The 19589-nt window shown below is 41.3% G+C and overlaps 2 protein-coding genes across 3 annotated transcripts; one reads left to right on the forward strand and one right to left on the reverse strand.

Annotated features, from left to right (window-relative positions):
- Window positions 1-5: 5 nt before the first annotated feature.
- On the forward strand, window positions 6-16460 carry Rno (PHD finger protein rhinoceros). 2 transcript variants are annotated; one of them, XM_070673556.1, is made up of 10 exons: window positions 6-256; window positions 1764-1813; window positions 1902-2416; window positions 2522-2678; window positions 3060-3212; window positions 3344-3631; window positions 3789-3962; window positions 4049-4215; window positions 4486-4609; window positions 4683-16460. In XM_070673556.1, the coding sequence occupies exons 3-10, from the start codon at window positions 1959-1961 to the stop codon at window positions 11892-11894; spliced, it is 8733 nt and encodes a 2910-aa protein (XP_070529657.1). In that variant the 5' UTR covers window positions 6-256; window positions 1764-1813; window positions 1902-1958; the 3' UTR covers window positions 11895-16460. The 2 variants fall into 2 exon arrangements, with proteins under 2 accessions (XP_070529657.1, XP_070529658.1); XM_070673557.1 differs by having other exon boundaries at window positions 14-154.
- A 161-nt stretch (window positions 16461-16621) lies between these two features.
- On the reverse strand, window positions 16622-19111 carry LOC139112527 (heterogeneous nuclear ribonucleoprotein A0-like). Its single transcript, XM_070673581.1, has 3 exons — window positions 18720-19111; window positions 17965-18104; window positions 16622-16980 (listed from the first exon to the last, which is right to left on the reverse strand). Exons 1-3 carry the CDS (start codon window positions 18756-18758, stop codon window positions 16797-16799), a joined length of 363 nt encoding a protein of 120 aa, XP_070529682.1. The 5' UTR covers window positions 18759-19111; the 3' UTR covers window positions 16622-16796.
- Between the last annotated feature and the right edge of the window lie 478 nt (window positions 19112-19589).

Here is a 19589-nt window from a genome sequence, read left to right on the forward strand (position 1 = left end):
TGTGTGTATGTGTGCGCGCGGGGGAGACTTGTGGTGGAGTGCGCGCGAAGCTGCTGCCATCTGTATTGTCAATGTTGTCGGGCAGCAGCAGCAGCAGCAGCAGGAGCACCAGCACCAGCACCAGCAGCAACGTAATGGAGCCGTGAGCATTCTCGTAAGCCGTACGCAATTGCATCACCGTGCCCGCCGACATCTCCCGTGTGTGTACAATGAGATTTAACGCCGCCCGCGGCCCGCTCGACCGTCGACACGTGCAGTGAGTGTGAATGTGTTGCCCCGTTAAAAACGCCGAGGCGAGCCGAAGCGAAGCGAGAGCGCGATCCACGGGCGCTCCGTTCTCTTCTCGCCTGCGTCTCCAATGTTTACATGGGTCGCCCCGCGGATATGCGCGATCTCCCCGGGCCGCCTGTCTGACGGATTTCGCGACCCGTCATCCATCGCGTCCCCGAGTCGCGCCGTTCGCGACACCCGCGCGTCGCGGTGCGCCACGCGAGGAACGACGGCCGTCGCGCCCCGCGACCGCCGGGGACACGCGCATCCACTTCGCGAACGAACTGCCTCGCGTTTTTTATAACCTCTTTTCCGTCCCCCCGCGCGCATCGAGGATAGGCCCAGATCGCTCGCGAAGACGGCCCGAAACCCGCTAATCTTGGGGTCTTCGGCCCCCGTGTGTTTACAGCCGACGACGACGACGCGTCACGTTAGTGGTGTCGCGCGCATTGGAAAAACGCCGCTGTGCCGTGCCGTCGCGGATGCCGCGGGTTGCTCATGCCGACGTTGCTCCGCGTTTGTCGCTCGTTGCCTCGGCGCGATTCCAAATCCCATCTTGCGCGACTTCCGTCATCGTCGCTAGACTGTTGTCGTCCTTAACCCTTACACGCGTACTCGCGCCTATCACGCCGAATCGTTGCTCTCTCGCCCGCTTTCTCGCTCGTTGTACAGTGAACCGCCGTAGCATCTACATGTCAAGCTCTGTACACGCGAGCGATTTGTATATTTACCTTCGAGGCCGACATTTGTGGAACTACACCTGTACTTTTTTTATTTCTCGTGACAGATCATTGTGCCCGTAAAGCGTTCATTGTGGCATTTTCTTCATTCTTTCAGTGCTGTTTTCATAAATATTAACGTTCATTCAAATGCTTTCTTACTTCAGCATACTTGTACAAAGCACCTGTTTGTTGTTTTTTGTCTATTTGGGCTAAAGAAGCTTTTATATGTCACAATGAACATGTATATGTATCATTCCGTATCGCTTTAAGTTTTTTTTTTCTTTTTTTTTTCTTTTTTGACATTCCTATACATGATTTTAATTGTGTTTTCCTTAAATTTATTTTGATTTTCTTTCTTTTAATTAGTTAAATTGTACATATACGTGTAAATTTAGAATGTTCTCTTATAAAATATACAAAATCTGAAGTGTTAAATGAAAGCAGGGTCTCTAAGATGTTAATAAAGAATTTAAATAATAGTGTAGAACACAAGCAAAGTTACTTAATAATAATTTGATAAAATTGTAAATTGCTTTAGATTTTAATTATTAATAGTACAAATTAGTTCAACTTTTTATTATTTTTTTAGAATTTTTTTTAAACTGTTTTAATTGATTATCTGTATCTTAAATGATTGTCATTTATTAAATTGAAAACTTATGCCAGTTGTAACTTATAAACATAATTATTCTTGTTGCTTGTAATACAATTTTCTTATCAATTTGTAAAATATCTCGTATTTAAGTAAAACACTCTATTTTTATGTTTCAGTTTTGAAGATAATCTGCTTTCCAGATAATAAATATATGGATAACTATGTAGTAAGTATATTTTTATATAATATTTAAGAAAAATTATGTATTGAAGGAGTAAAAGAGGTGCTAAAAAATTGTGCAATTATTATTTCAGGGTGTACACAGTTCACCTGCATGTGCCACGTATCACTAGCTTATTTGGCATAGTAGAATGGCACAACGAGGCAAGAGGCATAGAAACGACAATGATCTGGCGTCTTGTCCGGGCGCTGTTAAAAGGCGCAAATGTAGATTGGGCCCAGCTGCCACTGGTTCATCGGCACTGGCAGCGACCATGGGGCCCTCAGAAGAAGAGGAAACGATGGCGTCATCCAGCCAAGGGGGGGCACCCTGGACCGCCCGATCTGTCAGTGACATCAAGATTCCCAGTATATACAATCGATCGTCCGCGGAAGCACCAGCGGAATTATTTCGTAAAGACCTGATCAGCGCTATGAAATTGCCGGACAGTGAACCATTGAGTCCAAACGAATATTGGGTTATAACTGATCAGTGGAAACAGGAATGGGAAAGAGGCGTTCAAGTACCCGTTAATCCAGATTCACTTCCTGAACCAACGGTTATTGTTACGCAGACATCTCCTTTGAAGTTACAAGCTGAATTCAAATTGTGAGTGTATAATGTGCATTTTGTACCATGTGAAATATTTTGATTGTTAGAAACTACAAAATCATGGGGTGATATTTTGTAACAAAATTATTCGATGTTTTGCAGGCCTAAAAAATTAATAAGAATAACTCGTGATGATTATTTTAACTCGGAAGATCATCATTTAAGTACTACTCCAGCAAGAGCAGAAAAAGCCTGTGCTTACGACCTCGATGATACTGATATTGCGTGGTTGGAAGTATTCAATGGTGAACGAGCACAGGTAGAGTTACCTATTTATAATTATATTAAATTAAGTAACGTTTTTTAAAAATTAATTTTTAATTTGTGTATAATGAATCTATATAAACTCTATAATATTTTTTTTCAATTAAAAGAACATATAAGGTACACATATATTACATAAAATTATATTGTGAAAAAGATAAAATACAAAATTTTAATTTAATTCTTATCAATTAACATATATTTCTATTTAACAAAATTAAAAGTTCAAACTTTAAGTTACAATTATTAAACGTTTAGTGATAAATATGTATCATTCTTTGCAATCAACGATTATATCACTGCTTTTATTAATTAATTTTTTTTTTTTTTACATACATAGTATTTATGTATAAAAATATTATTGAAAACAATCTAGGCTGGACAACCGCCAGTTACGGAATCGCAGTTGGAACGTATCATAGAAGAATTGGAAGTACGATGTTGGGAAAGGATTCAAACAATCGTGAAGAATGAAGAAGGACTTGGGATTGAATACGACGAAAATGTCATTTGTGATGTTTGCAGATCGGTAAGTAATTAAAAATTTTTATATAATCAGAATATATGTAAATAATTTATCATTCACTTTTTACGAGTGCACAATTGAATTTATGTTGTATTTTCTATATTTTTAACATACGTGAACAATTTTTATAATAGCCGGACTCCGAGGAGGGTAACGAAATGGTATTTTGTGATTGTTGCAACATATGTGTACATCAAGCTTGTTACGGTATTACTTCGATACCCGATGGCTCCTGGTTGTGTAGAACTTGTTCGTTAAGTCAAAGACCCGATTGTGTATTATGCCCTAATAAGGGAGGTGCAATGAAGTGCACACGGAGCGGTCAAAAATGGGCTCACGTCTCCTGTGCACTTTGGATTCCCGAAGTTAGTATAGGTTGTGTAGAGAGAATGGAACCAATTACAAAGATATCCAGTATTCCGGTAAATAACAATCTTATAATTATTGAGATCTATGTTATTTTTGTTATTATTTAAATTTATATTAATTATTGGAATATTTCTTTCTGAACTATTTAATTGATATTTTCTTTACTGTAATTCTGAATACAAATTAATTGAGTATAATAACGAATTGCAGCAAAGTCGATGGGCCTTAATTTGCGTTTTATGCCGCGAACGTGTGGGTGCTTGCATCCAATGCAGTATAAAAACATGTAAAACGGCGTATCACGTTACGTGTGCTTTTAAATATGGTTTAGAAATGAAGGCTATTATTGAGGACGAAATGGCAGATGACGGTGTGAAATTAAGGGTAAGCTCTCATACGTGATTCAAAATTTAATTGAAATTTCTGTTTCGCGATTATAATAAATCAATCTGATAATTTCGTGTTTTTAGTCGTATTGTCAAAAGCACAGTAGAACAAATACAAAAGACAAAGCCGGCGTCGGCGGTAGCGTAGGAAGTAGTGGAAAAGGTGGATCAGATTCCGAGGATGGTGAATCCAGACGACGGAAACGAAAAGACATGACTTCTGAAGAAAAAAATCAAGCACGCGCAGCTAAGTATGTAGCATAATTTTTCTGTATTATAGGTAATTATTAAAATATACTGAATTGTAGCTATATTAGCTACATTTTAAGTTTTGAAATTTGTTAATTAAATTTTTTAATAACCCAATTAAAGATTTTATATATTAATTACATATAAAGAAACTTTTTAATAAATTATTTATACTATATATATTAATTACTTAAATATTTTTTTTATAAAAAAATAATTTATAAAATTGTATTCTTAAAAATAAGCATATTAAAATGTTGTTTCTACATTAGGCTGCAAGAAATTGAAGCAGAATTTGATAAGCATGTTAGTATAAAGGATATTACCTCCCAGCAATTGGATATAGATCCTGATAGCATTATATACATATATAACTATTGGAAACTAAAAAGACGAGTAAGTGAAATATATAAATTTATAGATATCAGATTGAATACGGTTTCTAATTGGCATGTATATTATTTTTTAGGCCGGTCATAATAAACCATTGTTAGCTCCTCGTTGCGGTGAATTATCAAGCGCAGGAGCACGCGCTCAAGGTCAAGCGGCTGACGTAGAAAAAATGCGTACGTTTGTTCAACTGCGACAAGATTTAGAACGCGTACGAAATTTGTGCTACATGGTCGGTCGTCGCGAAAAACTTTGTCGTTCATTCCTCAAATTGCGCGAACAAACTTTTCACAAACAGGCAATGTTAATGGCCGGACCACCACTGTCTCCAACAACGGCTGCCGCCATCGTCGAAGCCAATCATGGACCTTCGATATACGATCGTCTTTATTCTCATACCGATGCCGAGGATCACACACATGACTTTAATACAATACTCGCTCGAATCAAGGTTGAATCGCCCACCCCAGCATCTAATGACGAGAAGAAAGTGCAACCAGACTTCAATGGCGCGTCTAATAAGAAACCTTACTTTAATGGTTCGGTTAGAGGGAAGAGCTTGTACGGTAGTGACTTATCGTCCATGAGTAGTAGTGAAACAGACGCGGTGAAGACTGAAAGAAAAACGACTGGCAAATGTACGAACAAACCTAAGACTCTGAAGGTTGAAAGCGCATCGACCTCGGAAGATGAAGGAAATGCAGTATCGAAGAAGACTCCGGCTAGACGAAAAACAAAGAAGAACGTGCCGGATAGATCACGAGTTAAATTACGTGACAGTAGTGAAAGTGATAAGCTAGAGATGGTGAACAGATCGCGTTCCCTGCAGCATATGGAACTCGGCAGTACCGACAGTGAAAGCGACGAATTGTTGCCACTAAGCACTAACGCCGGCTCTCGTCTTGGTCCATCAGTAGCTTCTGCTATATATTCAGATACTGATTCAGATTCTCAGGAGCATCATTCTCACTCAGCCGTACTTATCACGAAAGCAGCGGTAAAAGAGTTTTCAGCAGCGGATATATCGAAAAATTCACAGAAAAACTTTACATGTAAGGATGGCACAAGATCAGATTATCAGGATGAGCCCACAAAGAACAAGGAGAACGTGAAGAACTCCAAGAAGAAGGAATACATACCATCTGCTTTGATAGTTCCGCAGCGGCAAGCGGCCAAAAAGGCATCGGAAATTATGCAGCGAACACAAAATAAGAAAGAAAACACCGTAAATGAATCTGTAGAATTCGTGAAATCGCCTGGAGAACCTTTAAAACCGATTAAGGAAAAACCGTCTGGCAAAAAGCAGCGCGACCATAAAGCGCCAAAGGACGCCAAAAATAACGACGTTTACGATTTTGACAAAGAATTTGGCGACGGTACTGAGATCCTTGCTTACGTGCCACAACGACAAGCTGCAAAGAAAGCCGCAGAGCATATTAAGAGCGGCATGGGTACGAAAACTGCTCAATCGGAAGTTGAAACCGCGGAAGGGAAACCAAAGAAGGAAATACTGGACGGCGGCAAGAAGAAAGAAATTAAGAAGGAGGAATCGCCCAAAAAGGAGGAGCTGCCTCCAAGAAAAGAGGAATTACTGTTGAAGGAAAGACGAGGAAAGAAACAGGTGCCTGAGAGCAGCAATAGCGAGAGCAGCAGTAGCGATAGCAGCAGCGGTAGCAGCTCTTCAGAAAGCAGCAGTGATTCTGATGTGGCTAAAAGTCCCATGCAAAAAATGTCGAACATTGCTAAAGAACCGGCTTCTTCTTCAACTACTACTAATACTACGTCCTCCGAAAGTGATAACGGTAATCAGATAAAGAACAGAATTACGAATAAACGGCAAACAATTAATAAAATCACGGATGAACCGGTCGAGTCCGAGAAGAGAACTATCGCGGGGCGGAAACTCAAGAAGCTGCCTGATAAGAAGCTTAAAACTTCCGACGGGCGGCATGGACCAGAGTTTCAGCCGCCGCTTACTGAGAGAGAAGAATCAGGTAGAACCGCAGTACCTAAGGAGCAGCAACAGGCTCAACAACAACAACAGCAGCAGCAGCAGCAGCAGTCTAAAAAAACCGATCAAAGAGACTCAATCAAAAAATCCCTGCAACCAGCTGAACAACGTGTACTCGGTGGCTCTAGAAATAATGATGGGTTACGAAATATATCTGGGGCCAAGTCTACCAAGAAATCCAACCAATCGATTAAGCAGACTCATCAGCAACAACCTACTCTCAGAGGTAAGGAGGACAACGGCGGAACAGTGTCCAGAGCGAAGTCAGAGACTCGCAAACGAAAACCAAGCGAGATTACCGCAAAGGAGGAGAAGAGCAACAAGGAGACGTCACCGCTCAAGAAAGTGGAGAAGAAATTAACGGAGAAAATAATCAAGGAAACCGAAAAAGATAAACATGATACTATTAGTATTAAAAATGTTCCAGAACACGTGGAACCTCCGAAAGCGACTGAAAATATTCTTAAAACAGATGACAAAAAGATTAAGAAAACTAGTAACAAAAATGCAATTAATACATTGGAAGAAGAGATGAAGCAACGAAGGGCGGAACGAGACAGTCCAAAGAAATCATCGAGAGGACTAGACAAGCTTCTTGAAAAACGGGAGCATCTTGATAAACTGTCAAGAACTAGAATTGCCATTCAACAAGAAAAATGTAACGAGGAGAATAAAGATGTAAAAGTGACGGCATCTGTCGCAAAGGAGATTATCAAAAATGAAAATATTAAGAATCATATGAATGAGGAAGTATTAAGTACCATGAAATCGGAAAAAGAAGACGTAAAGAAGAATGTTGAGAATACGACGGAAAAACTTACCGATCGAAAGAAGAGAACAGAGCGGAAGCTCGAGAATGAGACCCAGGCTGCTGTAGAAATAATTACCATTGGCGATGTCACTAAAGAATTAAATGATAATGTCAATGTAAAAACTTATGTCCCAGTTGACATGTTTGCTACTAGATGGGAAAACGTGTCCGAGAAAGAAGGTCAGCAGAAGAGAAGAAAATGCGGAAGTCGCTCTATTTTCTCTCCGCAACACGGCAGTAAGGATCCTAGCGTGTCGGAGCTGTTCGACTTCGATCAGGTTATGTTGACTGATGATATGGTAAATGACGACGGCTTTAGCATGCCACGTGATGAAGAGCGAGGAGCAGCACCGCTCTCGTTCTCTTTTAACAACGAGCTTTGGTTTAAAGAAGACTCGAAAGAAGACAGCGCGCGAGAAACGTTGCATTTGGTGGAGAAATTGCGGATGGAATTATCAAAGAAGTCGAATTCTAGTCAATTTGAGTTAGAATCCGCTCCGACAGAAGAGGAACTTCCGAAAAAAGAAGAGCCACCTTTTCATCCTGTTGAAAAACCGACAGAGAAACCACTTCAGGAGAAAGTGGAGGAGCAGGAACAACCAGAGCAGCAACCAATCGTACAGCCGGTCGAAGTTAAGAGCAATAGCGGTTCGGAATCTGCACAGATATCCGAGGATCTCACATGCAAGAATCATACTGTAGAGGATAAAAGAAAGCCTTGTTATTCGAGCAATAGCAACAACGAGCATTACATGTACGGAAACGAAGAGCGCGAAACGGCCAAAGTGACGGTAGTAGAGCGTGCAAAACTTGATAGAGCAGAGGCGGATGAGAGATGGGTGCCACCGAGTATCGAGAATTTCAATCCGACCGATGTGCAACACTTGAACACGTTAATCGACAACCAGAATCATCGTTACGTCGCTGCAACCACCACTGCTCATCAATTTTCGAACGATATTGCCGCCGTTATGCCAGATCCTACGACGAATCCTGATGCAGTTCTTGTCGCGCATCTTCAGCTTAATATGCAAGATCAATATCTGCAGCTGCAGCAGACACATTCGATGGAACGAGTACAGCAGCATCTCGAGGCACAGCATGCCGTGGTACAAGAGCAATCTCGCGTGCAATCTCTCGCAATGATGGATCAACAGATGGCGGCAGCTAGTGCGCCAATTCCGGCGCAAATTGTTGACGAGATCACGCCTATGGAGATGGTGAACCGTCATCTAATCAGTTTGCCTAACTCGGAAGACGATCAAGGTAGCGAGATGGACCGCGTGTTAGATAAAGAGGATGTCTCGTCGGATATGAGGCAGGATTACACGCAAGGCAGCTCTCCGTACAACGAGCTCAACGGTCGACCAGACACGCGATGGGCCGAAAGTCAAGTTCTACCTTCGAGACGATCTACGTCATCGTCCATCACATCTGCGTCGTCTGCAGAAGAGCATGCGGCTATTCCACCCTACAAAACCGTACCTCCGATATCTTATCCGACGATCGACCCGGCGCCGTATCATACGTATTCGGAGACTAGTTCTTTCGGTGGAGGAGCAGTTTCGCTGTTCCCGTCGCAATCGTGTGCTGCCCCGTTGCCGTATCCGTCGCCGTTCCCGCCGCCCTTTGGTGCGCCGTTTCCGACGCCGCAGTCTATGCTGCCACATGTGCCGAAATCGCTCGAGGAGTCGCTCAACATCGGAGCGTCACCGTGCACCGCTGCGTTTACCTCGTCGTCGCATAACATGGCCCTCACCGCGGCCATGGTATCGCCGACGAAAGTAACCACGCCGCCGCCGGCGCCGATAACTCCACCAGTGTCACAGCAGCAGCCACCGCAACAGCAACAACAACCTTCAACACAGCCACCGTCCTCGGAAGTACCACCAGCGTCAGCGCACCCGCCGACTTTACTCTCGCAGCCGGTTAACTCGCCTGCCGTGCCGGCGATCTTCCTTAATACCATCGTGGAGACGCAAGTCAACAATGAAACTGCCGTGGAGAACGTAACAGAGGTGCTTAGTGCAGACAACAAGAGCGCGCCGTCTGGCAAAAAATCGCCGTCAAAACCGACGAGAACGTCCGCCAGAGTTACGTCTTTGCAAGGTAAATCGCCTGGGAAATCACCGCGTCAGGAAGCTACGAAACCCGCACCGAGCTCACGCGGTCGCAGCAGGAACTCTAAAGGATCTCAGCATTCAAGTTATCGCGGTCGTGGTCGAGGCCGAGGACGGGGACGTGGTAGGAGTAACCAGAATGCATCGATTACTATGATACCAATGTCGAACGCGCTGCACAACGATGACTCTATTCAGAACAAGCTGGTCGGCACCGTGTATGATTTTGACTCGGATGAAGATTCGGCGAATGAGACTAACATAGCGGATTTAAGAACGATGCGCGAGCGCAAGAAGTCTACCGATGTCAACGAGAAGAACCGTACGAGCGAGCCTCTCAGTGGCATGACGAACGATGGTAGCATTCAGTCTCATCTGTCTAGTCCAACGCTGCACGCTGTAAAGAAATATGCCGACGATAAGAAACTCGCATCGCCAGCAGCTGCGCATCATGACCATCAAGCCGCCATAGCTAAATCTGAATCGAGCACCAGCCATCAATTTGCTGACTGTATGCCGTTATTACCTGGTCCCGTGGACATGCGGACGTACAACTCGACCGTTGATCAGGTGAGCTCGTTGGTCCACGATCAACCGTACGGCAATCATTTGTTAGGCAGCTTTACCGCGAACGTAGGCACGGATTCGAACTTGCCGGAACTTGACGATTTATTGCACGAGGATTGCTGCGTGCTGAAGAAGACCGCCGGCAAACAACAGCAGCTCGCGAGCGCCGGTTTCGAGGAATCGTGCTCGAAACCGGGCTTTGGCGATTCTTCAGCGATAGATCCAACGTCCGCTTCCAGTTTCGATGCTAATAAAGTTTCCTTAACCGATTCAAGAAATCAGCTGAAAGTAAAAATCAAAGGCCCATTTCTCGACGCAAATTATACGCCGTCGCCAGTACCATCTTTGGCTCAGCAGGCACCTGTGATTATTACTCCGGCTACAGCCAGCGTATCCGTTGCTTCAGGCCCATCGAATTTACGTCGCATGCGAAAGAAGGAGCTGTTGCGTCAATATTGTTCGCAGGATATGAACATGGACGATCCTGCGTGCGGTAGCGTTACTTCCGCGCCCATCATCATTCCACCTATTAATCTAAATCGTACTGTTATCACTATACCTAAAGCTGTGGCCTCAATGACGAGCATACCGACTCGCGAAGATTATAAAGCGGTCGTCGACGCAAATATGGAAAAGAAACGACGGAAGGAACGTGGAGGTAGCGGTAATGGCAGCAGTGGCTTCCTTGATGTGATAGCGGGCGAAGAAGAAAGCAGTTCTGATAGAAAGCGCGGTCTTATCGGTACAATCAGCGATCGTAGAAGAGGCAGGCAAACCAGACCGACCGCCACAACGGTGACGAACAGCGCCGGGCCGCCTAAGCTGAAGATTAAGATCGGCAATAGTATAATCGGTGGACAGGAAATGGGTAATGCGCAGGACGATCGTAGCAGAATAAGACCACCGAAGAAACGTTTGAGCAGCATCCCGAGCACGCCTAGCATGGAAGAGCTTCGTCGCGAGAGCATGAAGTTCCGCAAAATGATTATGGCGGGTTTTGACAACGATGAAAAGACGAAGAACAAACGCGACAAAAACGGTAAGCGGAAGAAGCGACAGTCCAGCAAGAAGGAGGCACGGGTGCAAATCCTAGAGGGTGGTGCCGCGCCCCCCAAGCTGATCATACGGCTGGGCAAGCCAGCGGCCAGTACCAACCCGTCGGCGACGAACGACGCACCGAATAACGCACCTGCAGCCGGCGACGAGGACGACAATCAACAACAGGCATCGTCGAACAGTAAGGACAGTCGAGTGGGTCCGCCACCGCCTGAACCTGTTAAGGAGGAGACCGGAGTTTACTCGATGGAGGGCGGCGTCGACGAGAAACAGCCAACTGACCCGAACGCAGGCGCTCCCGCCCTCAGGAATATCCGTTCGGCGAAGGTGACGCCGATTCGGTTAAAACTGACGCGCTGTCAGGAAGGCTACGAACTGAAGGATCCGGTGGTAGCGAGTAGCGCGAGTGTGGACGACGATGGTGGTAGTGGTAACAGTAGTGCAACGACGATGGTAACGTTAGTGAACTCGACGGCGCCGCTGCCGATCGGCGCCGCCGAGCAGGAGAAAACGACGACGGCGGCAGCAGCGACGGAACGCCTGTCCGCCACCGACGTCGTCATCCCCGTCACCGAGACGAAACCTGAGCAGAAGGAGCAACAGCTGCTGTGTATGGAGAAGCAATCTTCCAAAGAGGACGATATTCCATTGCTGCCTCAGTCCGCGAATCACAACTCGCCAGGGTGTCCGCCCGCACCGCTCCCGCAAGGATGCCAAGTTAGGTGATAATTAATGATAATTGTATAATACGATAATTTAGTGATTCTTAGACGATTTTCTGCGTGCGCGGGTGTACTACGTACACGTGCATGGCATCGCACCACCTTGTCGTGCTCGCGTATACGTAAGATATATTCGCTGAACATGTTCACTACACTCACGTTACACATACAAAATATAGAAGGTGTATATTGTTCAGTACTGAGACAGAGACTCGGTAGAAACGTTGTAAGAGTGTAATATAAATTATTGATTATTGTAAATGATCTGAGGGTGAAGTGAAATTTCACAAAGTGCCCAAAATTTACTGCAAATATTAAAAGAACACGTGCATTTCGTCGAATGTATTGACGGGCCACATTAAGGTGTCTCCTCGTTGCGCTATTATTGTGTAATTACTGTCTCTCACGTGTGCATATTTTCGCGCGCTTATTTTCTTCATTCGTTCAATCAATTAATTTCAGTTAGAATGAAACACGATGTAGCTGTATGATACTGATAATACGATTTTTTTTTCCTGTTTTTACAGTTACAAGCTCTCTTCTAAAGGTCTTTTAAAGATTTAAAATCTTTTTTAAAGAGATTTTAAGAAGATTACGCTTACAGATCGATTACTTGTGTCACTGTCATTTTCATTTAATGTACAAATAATTGTTACTTAAGCCTACGGAAATAATCTGAAATACCAAGCTAAATCTTTTTTTAGCGTTTGTCGACGTGCCACGCTCAAAAAATTTTCTTATGCTCGTCGATGTGACTTCAAAGCAATATAATAATCAGGTGTGAACTTTATAGGATAATCAGTGCATTGTATTTCAGCACGAAATCCTAAAAAAATGAAGCTCATGCTCGGACGCAACGATCGACACCTTAATGCGGTATCGCGGCAGCGACGTAAAATACCTTGTACAAGAAGCATATTTCTCAAATCACCACTTAGGTCGTGATTTTTAAATGCTAGTTATTACGAATTTTAATAAACCACAATACTACATACAATATTTCAAGCGATATCGACTACGATGTGGCAAGGAGAGCGTATACCAGTCGACCGTGAAACATTAAATGCGAAAAGGGATACGCATTCTTTCTTTCTTTTTTTTTTTTTTTTTAAATTTTTAAACAAATTTTCCCATTAATATATTTTTTTGTTCTGGACACACAGGCATATCCGTCGATGTTTGAAAGGAAAAGAAAAAAAAAAGAAAAAAAGAGGGGAGGAGATTTATTTTTTCGCGATTTGACAAATAAAATTTGCATGCATCTTCCTGCATTTTCTCTGACGATTAAATTCCGCAAGAATCTATGACGTATAATTTTTGCTCTCAAAAATCACCCGTAATTTTCTTTTTATTTTTCTTCCTTTCTTTCATCTTGTTTTCGCTTCACGCTGTGCAATCCGCACGCACGATCGCAAAGTTAGACGCGTAATTTGAAGATATTTTTTTATTATATTTTTTTACACGTTATATATAAATATATATATACATATATATTGCGTATGCGTCTGTCGCGCGATTTGTTACATAGTTTTTTTTTTTTTTATAGGATCTAACGCGTCATTATTAATTGTCATGATTATCTATTTTATCCCTTTTCACGTTGTAGCCCTGCTGCGTATATTTATTTATGATGATCAATGTGTAAGGCACTATTTATTCATTACGTAGTTTTCTCTGGCTTTCCAAAAATGGTTCTTAAATGATTTTCCGATCTCTTTTCTTTCCTTCTATTTAGTATCGTCCTAATTAATACATACTGCACTCTATTACTCTATTATTATGTATTTCTTTTTTTTTTTTTTTTGTATTAAGAAGTATCATTTTAATCTCGCCACTTAGGTAACAAGAGTTATGCGTATAAAATACTCATGGTTGATGAAGCGGCGTGCCATGTTTTGTATCAATATTTAAAAAAGAAAAAAAAAAGGGGGGGGAAAAGAACTGTGAAAGACCGAATTGCGGATATGAAAAGGGGAAAAAAGAAATATTGTTTTGCGTATATGATTCGTACGAGACCGAGGAGCGACGTATCTTCGTCACCGTTATCAACTTTACTCTTCGGGAAAGAAGATTCCTGCAAGGGTCACCCGTCGTGGATAATCCTTCGTTTTCTACTTGTCACTGCATTTTAATACCACCAATGTTACATAACTATTAATTCTAAAATACTACATTAAATTACAATATGTGTCTAAGAATGGAATATAAAATACGTTTAAGGATAAAGACATTTTTTGAGAGGATAAAGAGATCATCGTTTCTATGCGCGTTGTATGTTTCGAAGCGAAATGCGTTTCCTTTTTTTTTTTTATTTTTTATTTTATTCTTTTAAGTAACTTATTATGTTGTTAGGAAATTTAAAGAACTACTACAGTAACATATCGGGTTACATTTTACAAAAGTGCATCGTGATGATAAGAGTACGTGCAAAAGACGTAGAGAGATGTGTTTCTAAAAGAAAATGTAAAATCTTTTAAGTATCTTCAAGACGTTCTTTGTAATTGTATTTATTTATTTGTCTATCATACGTTTTTTTTTTTTTTTTTTTTTTTTTGTTACTGTATCTCAAAGTACTGGTATGTAAAAGTATCGAAAAAAGGATATTGGAATTGACAAGCAATTAAGGGCGTGTGACGTGACGAGGAAAATTAGCGATGACTGAAAGTCGATTGCGTGCAATCGGGGGTTGCGTTTGTAATAACGCGCAATAAGCGAAATTGAGATTGTTTTACGTTCTTTATCAGTTCAGTCGTGCGCGCCGATGGAAGATCTTAACCGATTGCTAATCCTTTATTAAACGTGCAATTGTTACGACGTCCGTAAAAAGATCCTTCATCTCTGCACATTATCAATTGTAGAGTACAGAAAAATTATGCTGGGAACCGTTAAAAACCAAATTTTTAATAAAAATAAAAGGAAAAATTACTCTTTAGTGTAGATTGAACAAAAATTGAGAGAAGTACGGACGTCGAGATAAAAATTGAATGGAAAAAACATGACGAATGTATCGATAACGAAATCATTAACTCTCTGGTCAGAGAACGGTTTCCTACTCTTGTTTTCTTGCTCTTCAATTGTAACGCGACGCGCAAGATAAGAAATTGTATATACTCGTATATCACATAAGACCGGAATCTGTAATTGGTATGAAGCTTATATAACGGCTGTGTTACCGTACGGATTTTATCTTCCAGATGATTTTCAGTTGCTCTCTTTCTTGGATGCGAGCGTATTCAAAACTACAAAAGAAAAAAAAATATAAAAATGCTTGATCGCGTCGAAAGACTTTCGACAGCTTTTCTAACAAAAATCATTAATCAACTTTTTCTGTAGAGAAGCAATGTAACATAACTTATTATTAATTCACAAACTTTTGGGGTTTTCTGAAAGTAAAAATAATTACAAATAGATAAGAAGAGAAAGCAGAAAAATTAATTTTTCAAACAAAATTATTTTGCAATGTTTTCTAAATCTTTGGCAAGAATTATTTTTTTCATTACACGTTCGAAGAAAAGATTATACATATAAATGCATGTATTAAAAAAAAGGTCAATTTTAACGAGCCGATAACTTTCAATTGGACCCAGACAGCATTTTCCAGGTATACACTGCATACTTAGTTGAACACGTTGAGCTAAAGAAATAAAATGGTTTTTTGCTGCGATCTTGCGATTCTATGAAAAAAAACGCAAAAGAGAGTGAGAAAGTGAGAGCGAGAGAGTAAGAATGAAACAGAAAAAATCCATGAATGAATGAAGAGTTGCATGTATGCAAGAGTGAAAGAAAGAGAGAAACAGAGAGAAGGAGAGTCTGGCGATACCGTTTCGTCCCAATTCTTTATTATCATAACTCTTTATTTTCTTGTTATGCAGCGCAAAAGAAATCAAATTAAATGAAGTATTGTTTAGCGCGTCGGCGATCTTTGCGCGCTCGCCGCCGCTCTGAAATTCTCATCGATCGCGAAAGCGAGTTTTTCTCTACGGTTCATCCGTCGCGTGTCGTGCACGATCATCGATCGCGGTTGAATCATCGATCAACGAGCCGACACGCGCACCGAATCGGTTCAAACGTTTCGCGAGCGAGAGGATTTTTCCAGACATACCTTCATACCTTACATATATCGCATTGTACATTTTTTCAGTGATAAGCAGAATTTTAAGAGCCTATATTGTACAGAATTATAAAGAATAAATATTTGGTTAATTTTTAATCGTTTCTTACATGCGTATATATATATATATATATTGAAATAATAATTACTCTAATAACAAATAACGATGATTTTAATATTATATATGTATCTATATATATATATATAAGTTATATATGTATATATACATATAGAATTATATAAATATATAAATATGAACATATATATATATATATATAAATATAAATATATAGATAATTTTATTATATAATACAAATGAGTAATATGATATTTAGTTATTGTATATAGTGTAAGAAAGCTGATCTTGTAAGATACAGATAAGGTGTTTTAATGTGCACATAGTCGCGTCATTGTCAATAATCATATTATTACGATTAATAATAATTACAGTTTTTTACATCCCGCGTTTCTTTATTCCACCCACAAGTCTACTTTATTTATCCGATGACATATTAACTACCGTCTCATTATCGAGTGCGTTAAATGAGTAAAAAAAATATAACAAAGTTCTATTACAAGTCGACAAATAAAGATAACGATAGGAAATAAAGTGACACAAGTTTTTCACAATTTTTTTTCTATATTAAACGTGTACAATTAAGATTTCAATGAAAACTTACGAAACTAACGAAGCTACCGAAGAGCTTCACGTATCTTAGAGAAAATTCATACGAAGGGCCAAAGGCTACGTTCATAGGGATAAAGTATTACACGGGAAGAGAGAACAGGAACCCTTCAACCCCAGTATCCTCCCCAGCCGCCATATCCTCGTCCACCCCAGCCTCGACCGCCCCAGTATCCTCCTCCTCCTCTGCCACCCCAACCACCCCCCCAACCACCAAAACCTCCCCATCCTCCCCAACCGCCGTATCCTCTTCCGCCCCAGCCGCCGTAATTATATCTGTACGGTCGTCCATACCTGAAATTGTTCATAAATCTATCAGTCAAACGAACAGTTTTCCATTTAACATGTAAATTTCCATGTCTTACTTAAAGAAAATTAACGAGATACATATGGCACGTTAAATTATTGCAAATTGACCATTGCGGTTTTCTTTAGCGTTAATTGCTCGTCGTAATGCGTCATTTATGTACCACTAGTTAGAGTATACACGCGACAAAATTACATGCGTCGAGTGTGATTCATGCGCGGTCAGAAGAGGGATGCGGTGAATACGAATTAGGAAATGATGCACCACAAAAGCGTAATATGTTTTTTTTTTGTTTTTCCCCGAATGTCTCGCGACCGTCATCTTTACGAACGAGACGTAACTGCTGTAAGTGAGCGAGCCGCATACAAAGTACGCGCGAAGTATTCTATAATCGCGGTTGAGTAAGCCCCGATTACCATGGGATACGTGATCGCCGTTTGATGCTCGTTGTTACAAGCAATCCCGACGACGCGTCCCAACTCTAAACAAAGATATTACAAGTGTATGGACAGCTCTCGGTCGTTAAAAATTACCGCGCAAGTACCGGCCTCGATATATTCAGGCAGGACAGGACTGCCTTTATTGCGCGACAGCCCAATCTCGCCTGATAATTTTAACGAAGGTACTCATCACGCGAATGTGAAATTGCCAGTTCCGCGAGAAAGACGATAGCTTCGCAGCGATTGCAATGGATACACGACTATCGCATTAAGAAATATGAATTCATTCAACGTTTTCCTTTTTTTTTTTTTCCTCACTTCGCAGCGACACATGACGAATTTTGATATTCACACTTTGAAGTGCGGCAACCACTTGCGTTTCAATTAAGCACCTTGTCACTTTTATTATAATTTATACCTGGATTGTAAAAATTCCCTGAAAGGATAAACGAGCTTCGCGGATTCCGCGATTAATTTTCGAAGGTAAACCCAATGTTCACGACACAGAAATTAAACTGATTCGTAGCTCACCCCCAGTACGTGGCATCTGTATCTAGATCATTGGTGTTCGCATTCGGTTGCGGTTCGATCTCACTCTGTACATTTTCCACAGCTTCTGGATTTTCCACAGCACCGGCGAACGCGAAGAAGGCGAACGCCGCGAGGAGTATCTAAAATCAATATACGATTCTTTATTATTGCCTTGATAGAAAAAAAATCTTTCTGATTTTTCGAAGGAAACTGATATACTATTCTACGAAATACTATCGCGATTCTCTTCAATGCACTTCAAAAACGTTTGATCAACTAGAGATTTGTCAGCCGCTTCCGCCGGATGCGACTTGCGACAAAGTAGTATTTATAAACGAGCTTTACTGACTATTAAAATATAAGATCATCTTTTTTCTAAAAAGCTATTTCTAATATAATAGTATAATACAATTTTAATTTATGTATTTCGATGACAATCCAACGTTAATTTAAGTTTTCTACATAACTTTCGCAGCTTATATTCGAGTAGTTATATTTATAATCCCGGCCACTGGCTTGTCGGAAGGATTGCTGAAAAGCTTATAGTCTCGGATGAGAATTACGCTAATTTAGCTAATCAAACAATTTAATCAGATCCGAGACTGACGTTTCGTGCCGCCGAGAAGGAGTACGCGTACGACGCGAATGTGACAGGTTTACCGTAAAAATACAAAATACAGAACAAAAAAAGTTTCGTTTTTCAAGACTTTCGCATCGAAGTCGGAGATGAGAGAAAAACCATGTGGATCACTTACGAAATGCAATGGACGCAACATATCGGAGACTGATTCCATTTCGAGTACAGCGGGCTTTATATACGCGAACGATCCCGGCGCGTTTTCTCACAGTACCCGAGGTACGCACCAACACGTGCACAGGTGTGTCCCGGCTACCTGCGGTTTAACACACGCGCGAATAAGCGAGGAAACGAGTGAGGAAGAAACGCGATACGATATTCTGAACGAGGAGGAGCACAAAGAGCCGCAAACGGGGAATGCCAATGCCGAGTGTTTTCGCGAAACCGCGGGATTCCGCGATGCGCGCGAGGAGGTGCCGAGGACGTGATCCTCGTAAAATCCGAGGCGGGAACATAATCATGGCCTTCGTGGCGATTTCGCACTGATAATTTTCGCAGATATTCTTTGGACTTTATTTGTCACGAATGATGTCAATACCTTCAATTATCTTCTCCCTCGAAATACTGAGTTCTTTCAGAGACGATAAGGCAGAAGATGCAGCCGCCTTTACCTCGCAAAAGTACCTGAAAATGTTGTTAATTAACGGTGGCTTTGGTGTTATTGGTATTTCGCAAAAGTTCAGTAGACAAAAATGCCGAGAATCGTTGAAATAAAAATGCGCATATCTTAGTTTCAATTAGATCACTCATGGTATAAGACTATAAGCAAATAAAACTTACCGTTCTTGCGAGATTCACGCGAGAAAAATGAGCCGTTAGCAAACACTTAGAATACATTTAATCGTACGTGAAGATTTCTCAGTGACGTTTTATTGGATTCTAGGAAGACGCTTTTCAGTCGCCAGATCGTATTTTGTTGGATTTATTAGGAGAGCCATTTACGTTAAGGGGATGATAATGACCATCAATCTGAAAATTGCAATACTTG

The sequence above is a fragment of the Cardiocondyla obscurior genome, linkage group LG29 (assembly GCF_019399895.1).
Source record: "Cardiocondyla obscurior isolate alpha-2009 linkage group LG29, Cobs3.1, whole genome shotgun sequence".
Taxonomy (NCBI): Eukaryota; Metazoa; Arthropoda; class Insecta; order Hymenoptera; family Formicidae; genus Cardiocondyla; species Cardiocondyla obscurior.

Excerpts from the sequence above, each read along its gene's own strand:
- Rno (XM_070673556.1), top strand. The coding sequence starts at position 1,959 with ATGGCACAACGAGGCAAGAGGCATAGAAACGACAATGATCTGGCGTCT. Across the intron at positions 3,213-3,343 it reads TTTGTGATGTTTGCAGATCG|CCGGACTCCGAGGAGGGTAA; the intron begins GTAAGTAATTAA and ends TTTTTATAATAG. Across the intron at positions 3,632-3,788 it reads CAAAGATATCCAGTATTCCG|CAAAGTCGATGGGCCTTAAT; the intron begins GTAAATAACAAT and ends AACGAATTGCAG.
- LOC139112527 (XM_070673581.1), bottom strand. The coding sequence starts at position 18,758 with ATGGAATCAGTCTCCGATATGTTGCGTCCATTGCATTTC. Across the intron at positions 18,105-18,719 it reads TGTTGCGTCCATTGCATTTC|ATACTCCTCGCGGCGTTCGC; the intron begins GTAAGTGATCCA and ends TATTGATTTTAG. Across the intron at positions 16,981-17,964 it reads ACAGATGCCACGTACTGGGG|GTATGGACGACCGTACAGAT; the intron begins GTGAGCTACGAA and ends GAACAATTTCAG.